At 36.0% G+C, this 14,403-nt stretch overlaps 1 protein-coding gene across 3 annotated transcripts; it reads left to right on the top strand.

The window, feature by feature from the left end:
- Nucleotides 1-688: 688 nt before the first annotated feature.
- Nucleotides 689-13,089, top strand: LOC104108074 (delta-1-pyrroline-5-carboxylate synthase). 3 transcript variants are annotated; one of them, XM_009617047.4, is made up of 20 exons: nucleotides 689-1,029; nucleotides 2,494-2,565; nucleotides 2,657-2,760; nucleotides 3,905-4,007; nucleotides 4,142-4,303; nucleotides 4,781-5,058; nucleotides 5,953-6,103; nucleotides 6,190-6,354; nucleotides 6,455-6,532; nucleotides 7,278-7,367; nucleotides 7,676-7,762; nucleotides 7,878-7,964; nucleotides 8,042-8,138; nucleotides 8,250-8,353; nucleotides 8,445-8,520; nucleotides 9,811-9,961; nucleotides 10,090-10,158; nucleotides 11,350-11,416; nucleotides 11,504-11,574; nucleotides 12,594-13,089. In XM_009617047.4, the coding sequence occupies exons 1-20, from the start codon at nucleotides 970-972 to the stop codon at nucleotides 12,679-12,681; spliced, it is 2,160 nt and encodes a 719-aa protein (XP_009615342.1). In that variant the 5' UTR covers nucleotides 689-969; the 3' UTR covers nucleotides 12,682-13,089. The 3 variants fall into 3 exon arrangements, with proteins under 3 accessions (XP_009615342.1, XP_009615341.1, XP_009615343.1); XM_009617046.4 differs by having other exon boundaries at nucleotides 4,769-5,058; XM_009617048.4 differs by lacking the exons at nucleotides 10,090-10,158; nucleotides 11,350-11,416; nucleotides 11,504-11,574; nucleotides 12,594-13,089 and adding an exon at nucleotides 9,053-9,150 and having other exon boundaries at nucleotides 4,769-5,058; nucleotides 9,811-9,868.
- Nucleotides 13,090-14,403: the final 1,314 nt, after the last annotated feature.

Below are 14,403 nucleotides of genomic sequence, written 5' to 3'. Positions count from 1 at the left end.
TTGTTTAATAGTAAGGAATAGTTGACTTAGTGAATAAAGAGGAGAGACAAAGACGATGGCGAGATTTAAATAGTATTGGATGGAATATCTAAACAATGAGTTTAAGCGAACATAATATTTTTAATATGAAAAATATATGAAAGATTACAAATATTTCAATAAATATTTTAATTTAAGTCCATAATTTAAAAGTATAATGAATTTAGTTATAAAAATCTGAAGTCTCAACTATCCAATTAAAATATTGGAAAAATTTATACCAGATATATAAGTGACGAACCAACAAATATTCGATTAACAGAGTGGTTAGCAACTCCCAATCTCTAACCACATGAAGTGTTTTTTGTTTGTTTTCCTTTCCTTTTCACATGCACTCTGTAATTTTGCATATATTGTCGTCCTTGGCATGAAATAAAATTAAAAAAAATAAATAAAACAAATTCGCGAAAACTCGTGAGGAAGAGACAAGTTACTGACCTATTTTGTCCTGACTTGGTTCTGATTGAAGCAGCGGTAAATAAGGCCACAACGTGCGAGAGTCCATGTATCTCTGCTGAGTTGTTCCCTTCAAATTTACAGAATTACCCTCAGACGTGGCATACCGCAATTGCTCTATTGACAGTGCCACACAAAAAAGAAGTGATATAAATAAAGAAAGAAAAAAAAGTAGACGACAACACTACTACGGTTTCTCCAACCCCTCAATCTACCTCAAGGGTCAATTCGTGTTATATATAAGTGGGAAGATATCATCCATCTCTAATCTACAACAAAACAGAGCACACATCCATCTCTAATCTACAACAAAACAGAGCACAAGTAAACAGAAGCAGAAAAAATAGATAGAACTAAGGAGGATTTGAAGTTGTATTTTGTTGTTGCTTTGGCGGAGTTGCGGGAGTTGAGGACTCTCCGCACTAGGGATACCAGGCTAGGAGAGGAGCCGTTTCTCTTTGTTTATTTGTGAATATGGATACGGCTGATCCTGCTCGGGCATTTGTTAAGGACGTCAAACGAATTATTATCAAGGTATATTTTTTATCTTTTTCAATTTCTTTTTTTGTTTCACTTTATTTAGTGTATACATTATATTTGCATGTCTAGTTTGATGGTTGATTTTCCTCTTTTTTTTTTTTTTTTTTTCGTGTTTTCCTCGTTCATGCCTTTATAAGTAATTTTTTTTTCTTTTGATTTGTATAGTCGTGGTGTTTGAGTTATGGAATAAGGTAGTTCGGTATGAAGTATATGATGCATTTGTTTTCTCTTTTTTTTGGTTGAATTTGAGTGTCCGATGAATGTTAGATTTTAGTAACAGTGGTCATTCTGCTTCGTTTTTTATGGTGTTTTTTTTGTAGATTGGAAAAGGTCCTAATTATCCTTCATTTCTGCATATTAGTTTTACTCTTTTGTCAGCTATGTTGCATGTTATCTCTTTTTGTTTTGTTTGAATAATCGTGTTTTTTGGGCCAACTTGCACCGTAACTACTAACTCTCGCCACCAAGTCTTAGGCAGTATTTGTTTTTTGAACCTTGGTTTTCGATGGATGCGAGATGTTATATGCATAGGCGGAGCCAGGATTTTAACTTTGTGGGTTGTGAATTTAGAAAAAGGTTTGGCTTGCTCTAGTGGCAAGCACCCTCCACTTCCAACCAAGAGGTTGTGAGTTCGAGTCACCCGAGAGCAAGGTGGGAAGTTCTCTTGGATGGTGAAAGTCGAGTTTCTATCTGAAACATCCTCTTTACCCCAGGGTTTGGGTGAGGTCTGCGTACACACTATCCTCACAGACCCCACTAGTGGGATTATACTGCATTGTTGTTGTGGTTGGTTGTGAATTTAGAACGACCAACTTCAAGGTCTAATAACTGGGTTCTAGATGTAAAATTCGTACATATTTAATGAATTTATGAAAACAAATACACTCTTTGAGCAAAGACTATTGGGTTCGACCGAACCCGCATCCAAGCTTCTAGCTCCACCCCTGGTTACACGTTTGGTGCATGGTGGCTCTAGGATAAGGCCACTAAAGCTTCTGCTTTAGGCTCCACGAGTCAAAGGCCCCCAAAACTTTTTCTAATGGTTATAATTATTTATATTAGTAAGATTTTTTCAAGTTAACAAAACATTAACATTTGTTTCAATACACTACATTAGTTTTAGTTATCAGATATTTTATTAGTAGATATGAATATTTAAATAATTTAACTCAAAATTTTAAAATATTAGAAAATGTTATACCGTGGAATACTTAAAAGAAAACTTAAAAACTTGAAAGAAAATTTGTTAAGACCACAATTTTTTCTTGGTTATCTAAATTAATTGTGTCTATTTATCCAACCGTTGTCACATTTCTAATGCTATTTCCTCACTTTAGGCCTCCGATTTCATTGAGCGCCCCTGGTCTGGTGTACCATCTTTTGTAGTTATCTTTTTCTTAATCTCTAGTGCTAATACATTTAGTTTTCCTTTTAACAAATTGTTTTGTTTTTCCAAAGGTTGGAACTGCAGTCGTGACTCGAGGTGATGGAAGATTAGCACTTGGAAGAATGGGCTCACTGTGTGAGCAGGTGAATCTTATGCTTACTCAATTTCCACTATATTGATTAGATAGTTTCTTTTAATTATATGTTATTATGTTTGCTTACAAACTACTTACAGATTCGGGAACTTACCACCCAAGGCTTTGAAGTTATTTTGGTGACCTCAGGTGCCGTTGGTGTTGGCCGTCAGCGGCTTCGATATAGGAAGCTGATTAATAGCAGGTTTCTGCTTTGTTCTTTCTGTATAAACGATGTTCTCTTTGTATTCTAAAATTCTAATTCAAATAGCTTAACAACCCGTTTGAGTTAAATGCAACTTTTGGTATCATTAAAAGTAAGTGTGTGGCTTATGTTAAGTGATACAGGTGAATGAGAACCTCTTACTAAAATGTCAGTAACATGTATAGAGTAGTTTATCTCATGGATGGCATCTTTGCCTATTGTATAATTTTTTGAATTGTATTCTACTAGCCAGTATTGTCAAAGGAGCGCTTAAGTCCTGAAGCGAGAAACATGTTGAGCGCTTCGCATCGCTTTGGGGGCACTTCAGTGTCGTAAAACTTTTTAATTTTTTTTTTGTATGTAGATTTGTTATTCATGCTTATAATTATTGGTTTTGAACTACATATACATATTTTTACTTTTTCACCTGTTGCGCCTTTTTTCATTAAAGCCCACGCTTTATTTGCGCTTTGCGCTTAAAGCCCCAACGGACCTTAAAGCTTTTTTGCGCTTTACGCCTTTGATAACACTGCTGCTAACTGCCTAAATTATGGATAAAACGTTACAAGTGCAGACACCTGAACCTTTACATCTGATTTCGTGTATTATTGGATATTAGAATACACTCAATCTATTATCCTCGTCGACGAGAAGCAAAAGATAATATTTTACATTTCGGCATTAACAAGATACTACTTTAAAATATCAAGTATGTGTGTTTCATTATTCACATTTCAAATGCAGTTTTCAATGTACTAAATAGCTAATTGGCCCCTGTAACAGCCCAAAGACCTTTAGCGGTTGAACTCGAAAGAGATCGTTGTGAAACTTGCCTTGGGTAAATTCGACATGGGAATGGGAGGGTATAGTTAGGGGCCGGCCATATAAAAGCGAGTTTAGGATTCAACTGTTGAGGCACCTTTTGGGATAAAGCCCAAGGAGACAAAACCATGAGGCCCAAAAGCCGAGGATGTCCGGCCAAAGCGGATGATATAGCTGCCAAGGCCGTGACATGCCTTACTCTTATTAGGTTAAGTATATCTAATAAACTGGAAGCCTGCTAATCTGAAAAGTCTAGTCTATTGAGGTCTAGGTTTGCTCAAACGTATATTTACTAATTCTTGGAAAGTCTCCATATTTGCAGCTTTGCGGACCTTCAAAAGCCTCAAGGTGATCTTGATGGCAAGGCTTGTGCTGCTGTGGGTCAGAATGGCCTCATGGCCCTGTATGATACGTTATTCAGTCAGGTAAAAGCTTGGTTTTTGGAACTTCTGTGTATATTTGTATGGTGTAATGCCTTATTTTGTTTGGCGGAACCATTCCTTCTTTGCTCAAAGGATTGTGTAGTGACCTTCCCGCTTTGTGTCTTACCTTCATACAGTTGGACGTAACCTCAGCTCAGCTTATGGTGACTGATAATGACTTTAGAGATCCGGACTTTAGGAGACAACTCAATGAAACTGTAAACTCATTGCTCTGTCTGAAAGTTGTACCTATATTTAACGAGAATGATGCTATCAGCACGCGGAAAGCTCCTTACGAGGTACCATTTCTCTTGTTTTACTACTGTACATGCTGTATCTGGTGCTTTCTGTTACAGTCCCTTCGCTATTGATGTTTTATGAGAATAAAACTGACGACTCTAACTTGTGTCGAGAGTTAAGACCAACCAAGAGTGCAACTCCTAAATTTTTGAAATGTTTGTTCAGCTGTTTCAAGTTTTGATCCTTTGGAACCTGCTTGATTGTTGATATGTCTGAGACCCTGAGTTACATGCATTTTCTTTATCTCTGTTGTTTTTTACTTTATTGTCACGTCACATGAACCCTTTTATTAAATTGGTTTCTTTTAAATTTTGGTCCAAAATATCATCTTGATTTTGTTTGGTCTTCAGCCTTTGACATGATATGGTTTTCAATTTTTAGCTAGTATCCATAAGATAATAAGTTCCAATTTTTTCATTTTTGTTCTAGGTTCTTGTTTTGGTCTTAATAGTGACAGTTTTTAGTTCTCCTTGCAGGATTCCTCTGGAATCTTTTGGGATAATGACAGTTTGGCAGCTCTATTGGCTCTGGAGCTAAAAGCTGATCTTCTTGTTTTGTTGAGCGACGTAGACGGTCTTTACACTGGCCCTCCAAGCGATCCGCAATCAGAGCTAATTCATACATATGTTAAAGAGAAGCATGAGGGGCTGATTACTTTTGGAGACAAGTCTAGAGTGGGAAGAGGGGGCATGACTGCCAAGGTAAAAGCTGCTGTGTATGCAGCTTATGCTGGCATTCCTGTTGTGATAACCAGGTATGATGTTAATACTAACAGAATTCTGACATTTTGAACTTTGTGTTGATAAATTGTGTGCGTGTCCTATTAAGATATTTAAGAGAGTAGAAAATGCAGCAAAAACAGTTTGTGTCAAAGTTGAGCTTTTAGCTTTCAATCAGGGTAGAGAAGCTTGAGGATTTGAGTGGAAGCTGTTATGATGTTTTCCGGATATGCATTGATAGACCCCAATATTCATGTTCCTTAAGTTGTAGTTTGATGGTCTAAAAGCTTTAAGATTTCTCTTCTGATCAAGCAGAGATGTTTAAGAAGTTCTAGAGCATTGGAAGCTTTTGCTTGATGCATTGACATCTATTCCACACAAAAAGAAAAAGAAAAATGGTTGCATTAATTTCATAACAAGATGGCCCATTCATCCTTGCATTTTTACCATGGAAAAGGTGATGCTTCCATCAAATTAGAGACGGATCCAGGATTTAAATTTTATGGGTTCAAATTTCTGAGTTTATTGAAAACTTAGGTTAAAAATTGAATATTCATACTACTGTTTTTCTGGGTTTTTCACATATATTTCTGTTGTCTATTCCAAACATGATGAGCTCAGATGAACCCACACGCATCAAACATGACAAAGCTTATCTAGTAAAGTTAACAATTTTGTGAATATCTTTATCTTGTTACATTAAGAGGCCTAATGAGTTTTTAAAGGTGAGAGTAGAACAGATGCTTGTAATCACACGAGTCGTTCAGGTGTTAAGGAGTACAATTCAGTATCTGGTGGAAGCATATTGCACTTAGCAAAGCATTGTTCTTGAGCCTATTAGATGTAATGTTTTGGTAGCTCACTACTTGTTGCTCCCAATATTTCAACTCCTGCTGATTGTGTGTCTCACTCTCTCTCTGTGGAACAAGTGGCTTCGCCAACAACAATATCATTAAAGCACTAGATGGAGAACGTGTTGGCACTCTCTTTCATCGTGAAGCCATCAAATGGGCGTCAACAGGGGATATCGATGCTCGCGAGATGGCAGTTTCTGCAAGAGAATGCGCCAGGCGGCTTCAGGTATTTTACATAGAGGGACACGTAAATATAAATTGTAGTAGAGCTGCATGGATGCGGCTGCTGACTATTTCTTTCTTTTACTTCAGGCACTCTCTTCTCAAGAAAGGAGTAAAATTTTGCTAGATATAGCTGATGCACTGGAAGCAAATGAAGAGGAAATCCTGGCTGAAAATGAAGCTGATGTGGCTGCTGCTCAACAAGCTGGATACGAGAAGGCTTTGGTATCTCGGTTAGCTTTGAAGCCAGGAAAAGTAAGACATTGCTCACTTATGGTAGATCTAGTCTTGTGTAAATTATTCTCACTGAATGTTCATTTACTTATTTTAGTATTCTTGCTGAATTTAATTTTAGATTTCAAGTCTTGCAAACTCTGTCCGTGTGCTTGCTAACATGGATGAGCCTATTGGCCGCATTTTAAAGAGGACGGAGGTAAGTAAATCTTGTTTATCGGGCACTACCTCGTGCCTTTGAACATTATGGTTTGACTTGTAAAAAGATGAGGTGAATAAACCAGATACCAATATTTGTACAGTGAATGCTTTTATTGAGATGTGGAACAAAGATCAGTTTGGAGAGTAATCTTGTGAAATAGCTTCTTATGAAATATCTTTCTGCAGTCCTGGACAATATAGTGGATCACACACTATAGTGAATGGTGCTAATACATGTTTCAAAGAGAGGGTTAAAGGAGTGTATCTTCCCCTAAGAGCAGAAATTCCACATCCAACAGAGACTAGCAGCATATTCATGGGGAATAGCATTTGTCCCATTACTTTCATCTATCCCATTCTCTTTATTGAACACTTCTTGAATCGAATCCAGGCAGTGGCTTTCATTCTAGTTGAAGCTCTCTTTTCTTTGCTTAAAGGCAGTCTAGAAGAAGCTACAAATATTATTAGTAAAAACTAAAGTTTCATTGGTCCTCTGGGTCTTCGTCACTAGTTGCATACCTGAAAATGCTAACAATGTTTCTTTATGGCAATCGAATGGTATAGACAAACCTATCTTTTACTCTGTTGTGTCTTTAACCAAGAAAAAGCTGGGCCAACTCGTTGAAGTTTTAGGGAATACTGATAAAGAACAACCATTTATGAAGAGAACTTGATCACTGATTTGTCTTTGAATTCATTTTGGGATGTAATCTTGATTTCTGGAATGTTATCGCCTTATTCAGCTTGCTGATGGAATCATATTGGAGAAGACGTCATCTCCATTGGGCGTTCTCCTGATTATTTTTGAGTCACGACCTGATGCACTTGTACAGGTAAGCAGGGATGGAAAATATTTTACATTCTTTTTATTTTCCGGAAGTTCTACGTCACCAGTTACTTGTTCGCTTAAGAGTAGTTTTTTAAAATTACGAAAACCTATCAGAAAGGTTAAAAAAAAGAACAGAGTGGTTGGGTTTTCATGGTACTTGTGCAGCAGCTTGTCTTTTCTTAATTTGGCACCCTAGGAGGTGAGGGTGGTCCACTAAAATATGTTGGAGTCGATGCATACTTGAATTGCCTATTCTTGGATTATTATTTCAAAAGCTCACAAACCTTTTCACTTTTTTGCTTTGTGGAGCAGATAGCTTCTCTAGCAGTCCGAAGTGGGAATGGCCTCTTGTTGAAAGGAGGAAAGGAGGCCAAAAGATCAAATGCATTTTTACACAAGGTTTAATTGAGAATTTGTCCTCAGACCATTTTTCCATGGTGTTTCAACTTCCACTTGGTAATGTACAGCTTTTCACCTGTTCTTCTTTCCTTTTTGGTTCCTCCTTTTATGCCAGGTGATTACCTCAGCCATTCCTCCAAGCGTTGGTGAAAAACTTATTGGGTTAGTGACTTCTAGAGAAGAGATCCCTGAATTGCTTAAGGTACCTTTTTATAAATTGAATGCAAGTGTACATTAGACATGAGTTTGTCTCTTGAGTTTTTTTCTTCCCTGCTCCAGCTTGATGATGTGATTGATCTTGTTATACCAAGAGGTAGCAATAAACTTGTTTCTCAAATTAAGGCTGCAACAAAAATTCCTGTTCTTGGTCATGCTGGTAACTATATCTTATCTCAACTATTGATAACTTCTAAGTATGCTATATGCACAATTTGCTTCTTTGGTAGCAAGACTGCAAAAATGGTGAAGATGCTCTATTTTCTTCCAGATGGTATTTGCCACATTTTCATTGATAAGTCTGCTGACTTGGATATGGCCAAACGTATTGTTTTGGATGCGAAAACCGATTATCCAGCAGCCTGCAATGCAATGGTAACTTGTAATTCTTTGTCCTAATACAGTGCACAGTATCAGACTTGTAAGGTATCCATGTTTAACATCTTTTAATTACTTTCCTTTATAGGAAACTCTTCTCGTTCATAGGGATTTGGTGCAAACCGGAGGTCTTAATGACCTGATTCTGGAACTTCAAGAAAAAGGTGAGGCTTCTTGGTAAACTCTTTGTACAATTGAGCTTGTACAATTAAGCTTCTAAATGAGCGCTGTTAGACCACTTAGCTTTAAGAAAGTAAGAAGAATCTGATGCCAAGTTTAGCAATAACATGTTTTCTTGATGGTTATTCTATAATAAATTACTTCTTAGTTTTTCTTTTTCTACTTGAAGTGGCTCTTATTATTAAAATATTTCATCTATATAGAGAAGCCTACGGAACATGCATTGTGTCATCTCATTTGTTGTTCAGTATGATTTAAGAATTCTTCTAATTTCCTTGTTTAAGCTTGTATTATCTTGACGCAAAACAAATCCTTCCTTTGTCATGTCAGTTTTCTCAAAGCCCATCGGTACTCTATTCGTAACTTTACTTGTTTGTAGTCTGAGTCAAGACACATCTTCCTCCATCCATTTTATGTTTCAAAGTGTTTCTCACTGTTTGTAATTCTCTATGTAGTTTTATGTCATCTTTGCTTTTATAGTTTAGGATGTTTTTGACCGCCTCTGTTGTCCCGCAGTCCAAAAATTCAACTCGTCCCATCCCAAATTAGTTGGTGACATTCATTCATGAAGTGTCTGCTGTATGAATCCTCTGTATCTATTCCACTCTATTTAGGTAAATTTCATTCCAATACCAAGTAATTTATCTTATTTTGGCAAATTAAGGTTTCTTGGAGGGAGGGAGCCGAGGGTCTATCGGAAACAGTCTCTCTACCCCAGGGTAGGGGTAAGGTCTGCGTACACACTACCCTCCCCAGACCCCACTAGTGGGATTATATTGGGTTGTTGTTGTTGTTTGTTGTTGTTGGCAAATTAAGGTTTCTCTAATACTAGAGGTCCTCTAAATCTCATTCTAAAACTAGAGATTCCCAAAATACTCCGGTTTTTACATGTTTATGGTTATCTTCTGTCAGTCCTTCACCTTTCACCAACATGACATGAAACCTATAGATTACTGAATTCTTATTTATTTAATTAGAATTTTCTACACAGTTTATTTGACCATCGTCTTTGAAGGATTTTGCTAATTGTAATTTTGTGCTCTTGCATCTCAATTGAGATTGTAAACTGGACTAATAATATTTTTTCCCTAGTAGTAATTTTCAGAGATTGGTACTTTTCCTATAAATCTGAAGCTGTAAATTGCTAGAGATCTTATAGATTCACCAGCAACTAGTAGATCATGTGTTTTGAAAAATCTAGCAAATGCTGCTGGCATTTTGTCCAATTGTTGTAGATATGAACAAATGTAAAATGTTGTTTGCATCATTTGCAGGTGTTTCTTTATTTGGTGGACCTAAAGCAAGCTCCCTACTTAATATTCCCGAAGCAAATTCCTTCCATCATGAATATGGTGCACTGGCTTGCACTGTGGAAGTTGTTGAAGATGTGAACGCTGCAATAGATCATATACATCGTCACGGAAGGCAAGTTACATTTTCTTAATTATTCAATTTTTATGGTTGTTCTCTTTGCCATTTTCCATGTACTTCATCGAATTTTTTTTATTTATTCGAATTGCAAAATGCTTATGTGGTACCTCACTTTTTGACAGTGCTCACACTGATAGCATCATTACTGAAGACAAAGAAGTTGCTGAACTCTTTTTACGTCAAGTTGACAGGTATACTCGCCACTAGGGGTGTACAAAGAAAACCGATAAACCGCACCAAACTGATTATCCGAATCAAACCGGAAAAAAAAACCCGATGTAGTTTGGTATTGAAATTAAAACCCGACCATAATTGGTTTGGTTTGGTTTTAACTAAAAAAAAGTCAAACCGAAACCAAACCAACCCGATAGTATATTTATATAATTTTTAAAAATATTTTATACATATAAATATTTATCGTAATGTAATTTATAAATATTTCTTAAACTTTTTCATAGTTTTATTTTTTAACATATTATTTCAAGTTTAGACTTAACATTCTTGAATGGTAAATAAATTTTAAAGCCCATAAATGTAGTAACTCAAACAAAGTTCAAAACAATACTAATGCTAACAAAAGCAATTCAATTTAATACTAGGAATGACGATAATGTTGGATAATTATTTTAGTTTTACATTGGTTTATAATGAAAATGCATAACTTAGTTTATCGTTTTCTTTAGTGCTTAGTTATGTAATTAATATTAGTACTTATTAGCTATACTTATTTTAGCATGACCTATATAGTATTTTTAGATTATGTTAATTTTCATTATGGCTTATTAATTAGCAATATTTGTTTTATGTAATTTTATTATTTTATCTTTGTTATTGAATATTTTAGTATAATGCTATGACTTATCTCAGATTATTATGTTAGTTTCTTGGAAAATACATTATATAGTTGTATTTTACTAGGATTTTAGTTTCTTGGAAAATACATTATATAGTTGTATTTTACTAGGATTTAAGAAATATTTGGAGCACAAGTTACATATTTTATGCTATGAAAACTTTACCGAAAAAAAACTCGAGAAAAACCGAAATTGAAAAATACGACTTTGTTGGTTTGATTTGGTTTATAAATTTAAAAACCCGACACCATTGGTTTGGTTTGATAATTGAAAAATCCGAACCAACTCGACCTATGTACACCCCTACTTGCCACTGTATACTCTATTTCGGCATTGCTCTGTATGTTTTTCATTCATCCTCTTGCACAAGTAATTTCTTTAAACATGATGTACTAAGACCTTGAAGGATTTCACAAGTTACCAAGACGATACACATTGTTGCTACTTACCTAAGCTGTTAATGTGAGTAACACTAATACAACCTTCTTAAATGGTATTGATATTCTTTATGGAACGTTTACTTTTCAGTGCTGCTGTACTTCATAATGCAAGCACAAGATTTAGTGACGGCTTTCGTTTTGGACTTGGTGCTGAGGTATTTAATTGATCAGTAGATCCAGATTGTATGTTGCTATCATTGTTTGGCAGTGCAACATAAGTTGATTTTTTTTCGGCTGAATAGGTGGGGATTAGTACAAGTCGCATTCATGCTCGTGGTCCAGTTGGAGTGGAGGGATTGCTGACAACTAGATGGTATCGTGCTAATAACTCTCTGAATTTGAGTCAAATGACTTCTATATATTTCTGGAAATTATGCCTTTGGATACAAGTATTATCTGGGAAACTCCTCTTGAGACATTGCCTTGAGGAGAAAACATTGTGTGCCTATTATGTCTCTTTGCATTTCATGTGTATATAGAAGAGAGAGTAAAGTAACAACGGCTGACATATCACTTATTCTTATATGAACAAGGAATTTGTTTAACAAGACATTTTAATGTTGACTTTTGAGGTGTCAAGTCCAGAGCAATCGATAGGCCTGATTACATAGTATATAGTTATTGATACCAGGAAAGGAGGCCTGATCTGAGTTTATAGATAGCTGTTTTTAGTATGTCTCTAGGAACATGGGAGACGCAGAATTTTCGTTTCTGCTTGGTATATTAAGATTATGGAAGGCAAACTATCATTACCTTTTTGTGCTATTATCATGTCCTCATCGTAGTATTTTACTGAGTTTGTTTTCTGGTTTCATGCGTGAAAATCTTGAGCCGAGGGTCTATCGGGAACCTTTCTACTCCATCGGGGTAAGGGTAAGGTCTGCATACACACTACCCTCCCAGACCCCGCACCCAGGGGCGGATTTAGTGGGTGAGGGTAGGGGTACGGCGAACCCCCTTCGCCGAAAAATTACACTGTATATATAAGGCAAAATCTGTTTTTTATCTTTATATATTAAGTTTTGAATCCCCTTGATATAGTCCAAAAGTGTAGCTTAGTGGTCGAGGGGGTTCAAAACCTTTGTAACGTCATAGGTTCAATTCCCACTAGCTACAATCTTTTTTAACTTTTTCTTTTTGAACCCCCTTAGCTAAGATCCTGCCTCCGCCACTGCTCGCACCTGTGGGATTTTACTGGATTTGTTATTGTTATGCGTGAAAATCTTGCTAAGCTAGTTCCCTTGAGCACAAGATATTGTAATTTCCATTTTGCACTTTGAACTGAAATGATATTTGGGACACTAACGTAATGGTGTACAATTTTGTTTGTAGGCTTGCAAGAGGATCTGGACAAGTCGTTGATGGTGATAAAGCAATTGTCTACACTCACAAAGACCTTAATCTGGAGGCTCGAGTGTAAATGTGTACAAGTATTATTATTACTGTTATTATTATCCTCCTCCTCTGGATCTTGAATGATGTGTTGTACACTTGGATTTTGGTAAAGCGCCATTTGATGCTTATCCTGGAATTTTCAAGTGTTTCAGCCGTGGATATTGAATTATGATGTCAAGAAAGAAGGACAAGGGCAGGACAACTAGGATTTGCCTTACTGCTGGGCAAAATAATTTTTGTAATTAGCAGAGGTTAATGAAGTTCGTGTGGTAGATTATTAATACATGGTTGCTGTAGTAAACTAGCTGCCAAATTTGTCTCATTAAGAGCTTTCGATTAGTTATAATTAAAACTTCAAATCTGTATGCAAGAAAAAATAAAGTTGAGTTTCATTATATATTGCCAATGAAATTGAATGCTCCTCTTCTTTTCATATTTTTCCTGACCTTTCTTATTTTGATTTTGTAAACTCAATTCGAGTTTAACTTGTCTATGCTGGCACTATAAAATCTTGTTATACTATTAGGTTACTTGAAAGGTAATTAGCCTTAACAAATGGAATTAGTAACCAGAAAATTAAAGCAAGTAATGCACCCAAGGGTGTGGCCTAGTGGTCAATGAAGTGGGTGAGAACCATGAGGTCTCAGGTTCAAATCCCAACGGAGGCAAATACTAGGTGATTTCTTCTCAATCTATGCAAGTTTTGGTGGATAGAGTTACCTGATACCTGTTGCTGGTGGGAGGTGGCAGGTATCCCGTGAAATTAGTCGAGGTGCGCGCAAGCTGGCTCGGACACCACGGTTATCCAAAAAAAATAATTAAAGCAAGTAATCTTTTACCACGTAGAGCTCCCCCCCCCCCCCCCCCCCCCCCAAAAAAAAACCCTTCCCAAAAGAAAAAGAAAAATGGCTGCAAACCTAGGGATACTAGTTGAGTCATAACGCCAGTTGGGACTGGGGGAAACATTTTAGATGCAATTCAAGGTGATCAATTAAGATTTCTATTTTACGAAGAAGACATGCCCAAAGTATCTTACACTAAAATATTAAAATCTACTACACTGCTTGGTACTTTAAAAGACATTAGAAGGTCAAAAGTTATTTCAATAAAAAGTTAATGTGACTTCTTAGGGCCTCACAATGAAGAGACAGTGATCTATTCTTCCATTACCCTCTGGTCAATAACGCACATGGTAAGAAATATGTGTTCCCGTGTTTTCGCATTATATCAATGCGTGTATCTTATTCTTTAAATATATAAAACCATATTGATCTTGATCTAGATACCATTAGATGTCTAATCCGAGTTTCTCACTTCAATGATTCTTGAATCAAAATTCTCAGAAAAATCCGCATCTGACTTACAAAATAAGTATATTAGACCACTTATCAAGACCGAGCTTCACAGATAAACGTGACCTCATACTATCAAGATTGTATTAGGTCTTATTCCTTCACTTTCCTCAATGTAAGATGAGATTGTTTATGTGAGAAAGCCAATCTCACGACTTATTCGACACATTTATCACAAAAAATATCACCACATGCAAATATAACATATATACAACAATAAATTATTGAGGAACATATTATAACAATCAAGACATTTACGATACTTAAAAATGACCATATCTATTGCAAAAAAAAAAAAACAAAATGGCAAAAACATGTTTCTCAAACATATCTTCAAATATGGGCTTTGTAAAAGAACCCATTATCATTTTTTGCGTAAGTATCTATTATAAAGT

Source organism: Nicotiana tomentosiformis, chromosome 3, assembly GCF_000390325.3.
Source record: "Nicotiana tomentosiformis chromosome 3, ASM39032v3, whole genome shotgun sequence".
In the NCBI taxonomy this organism is placed as follows: Eukaryota; Viridiplantae; Streptophyta; class Magnoliopsida; order Solanales; family Solanaceae; genus Nicotiana; species Nicotiana tomentosiformis.
The sequence above is the reverse complement of the archived record's forward strand: the minus strand, read 5'-3'. Positions and strand labels throughout refer to the sequence as shown.

Excerpts from the sequence above, each read along its gene's own strand:
- LOC104108074 (XM_009617046.4), top strand. The coding sequence starts at position 970 with ATGGATACGGCTGATCCTGCTCGGGCATTTGTTAAGGACGTCAAACGA. Across the intron at positions 8,521-9,810 it reads TCTGGAACTTCAAGAAAAAG|GTGTTTCTTTATTTGGTGGA; the intron begins GTGAGGCTTCTT and ends CATCATTTGCAG. Across the intron at positions 11,575-12,593 it reads GGATTGCTGACAACTAGATG|GCTTGCAAGAGGATCTGGAC; the intron begins GTATCGTGCTAA and ends TTTTGTTTGTAG.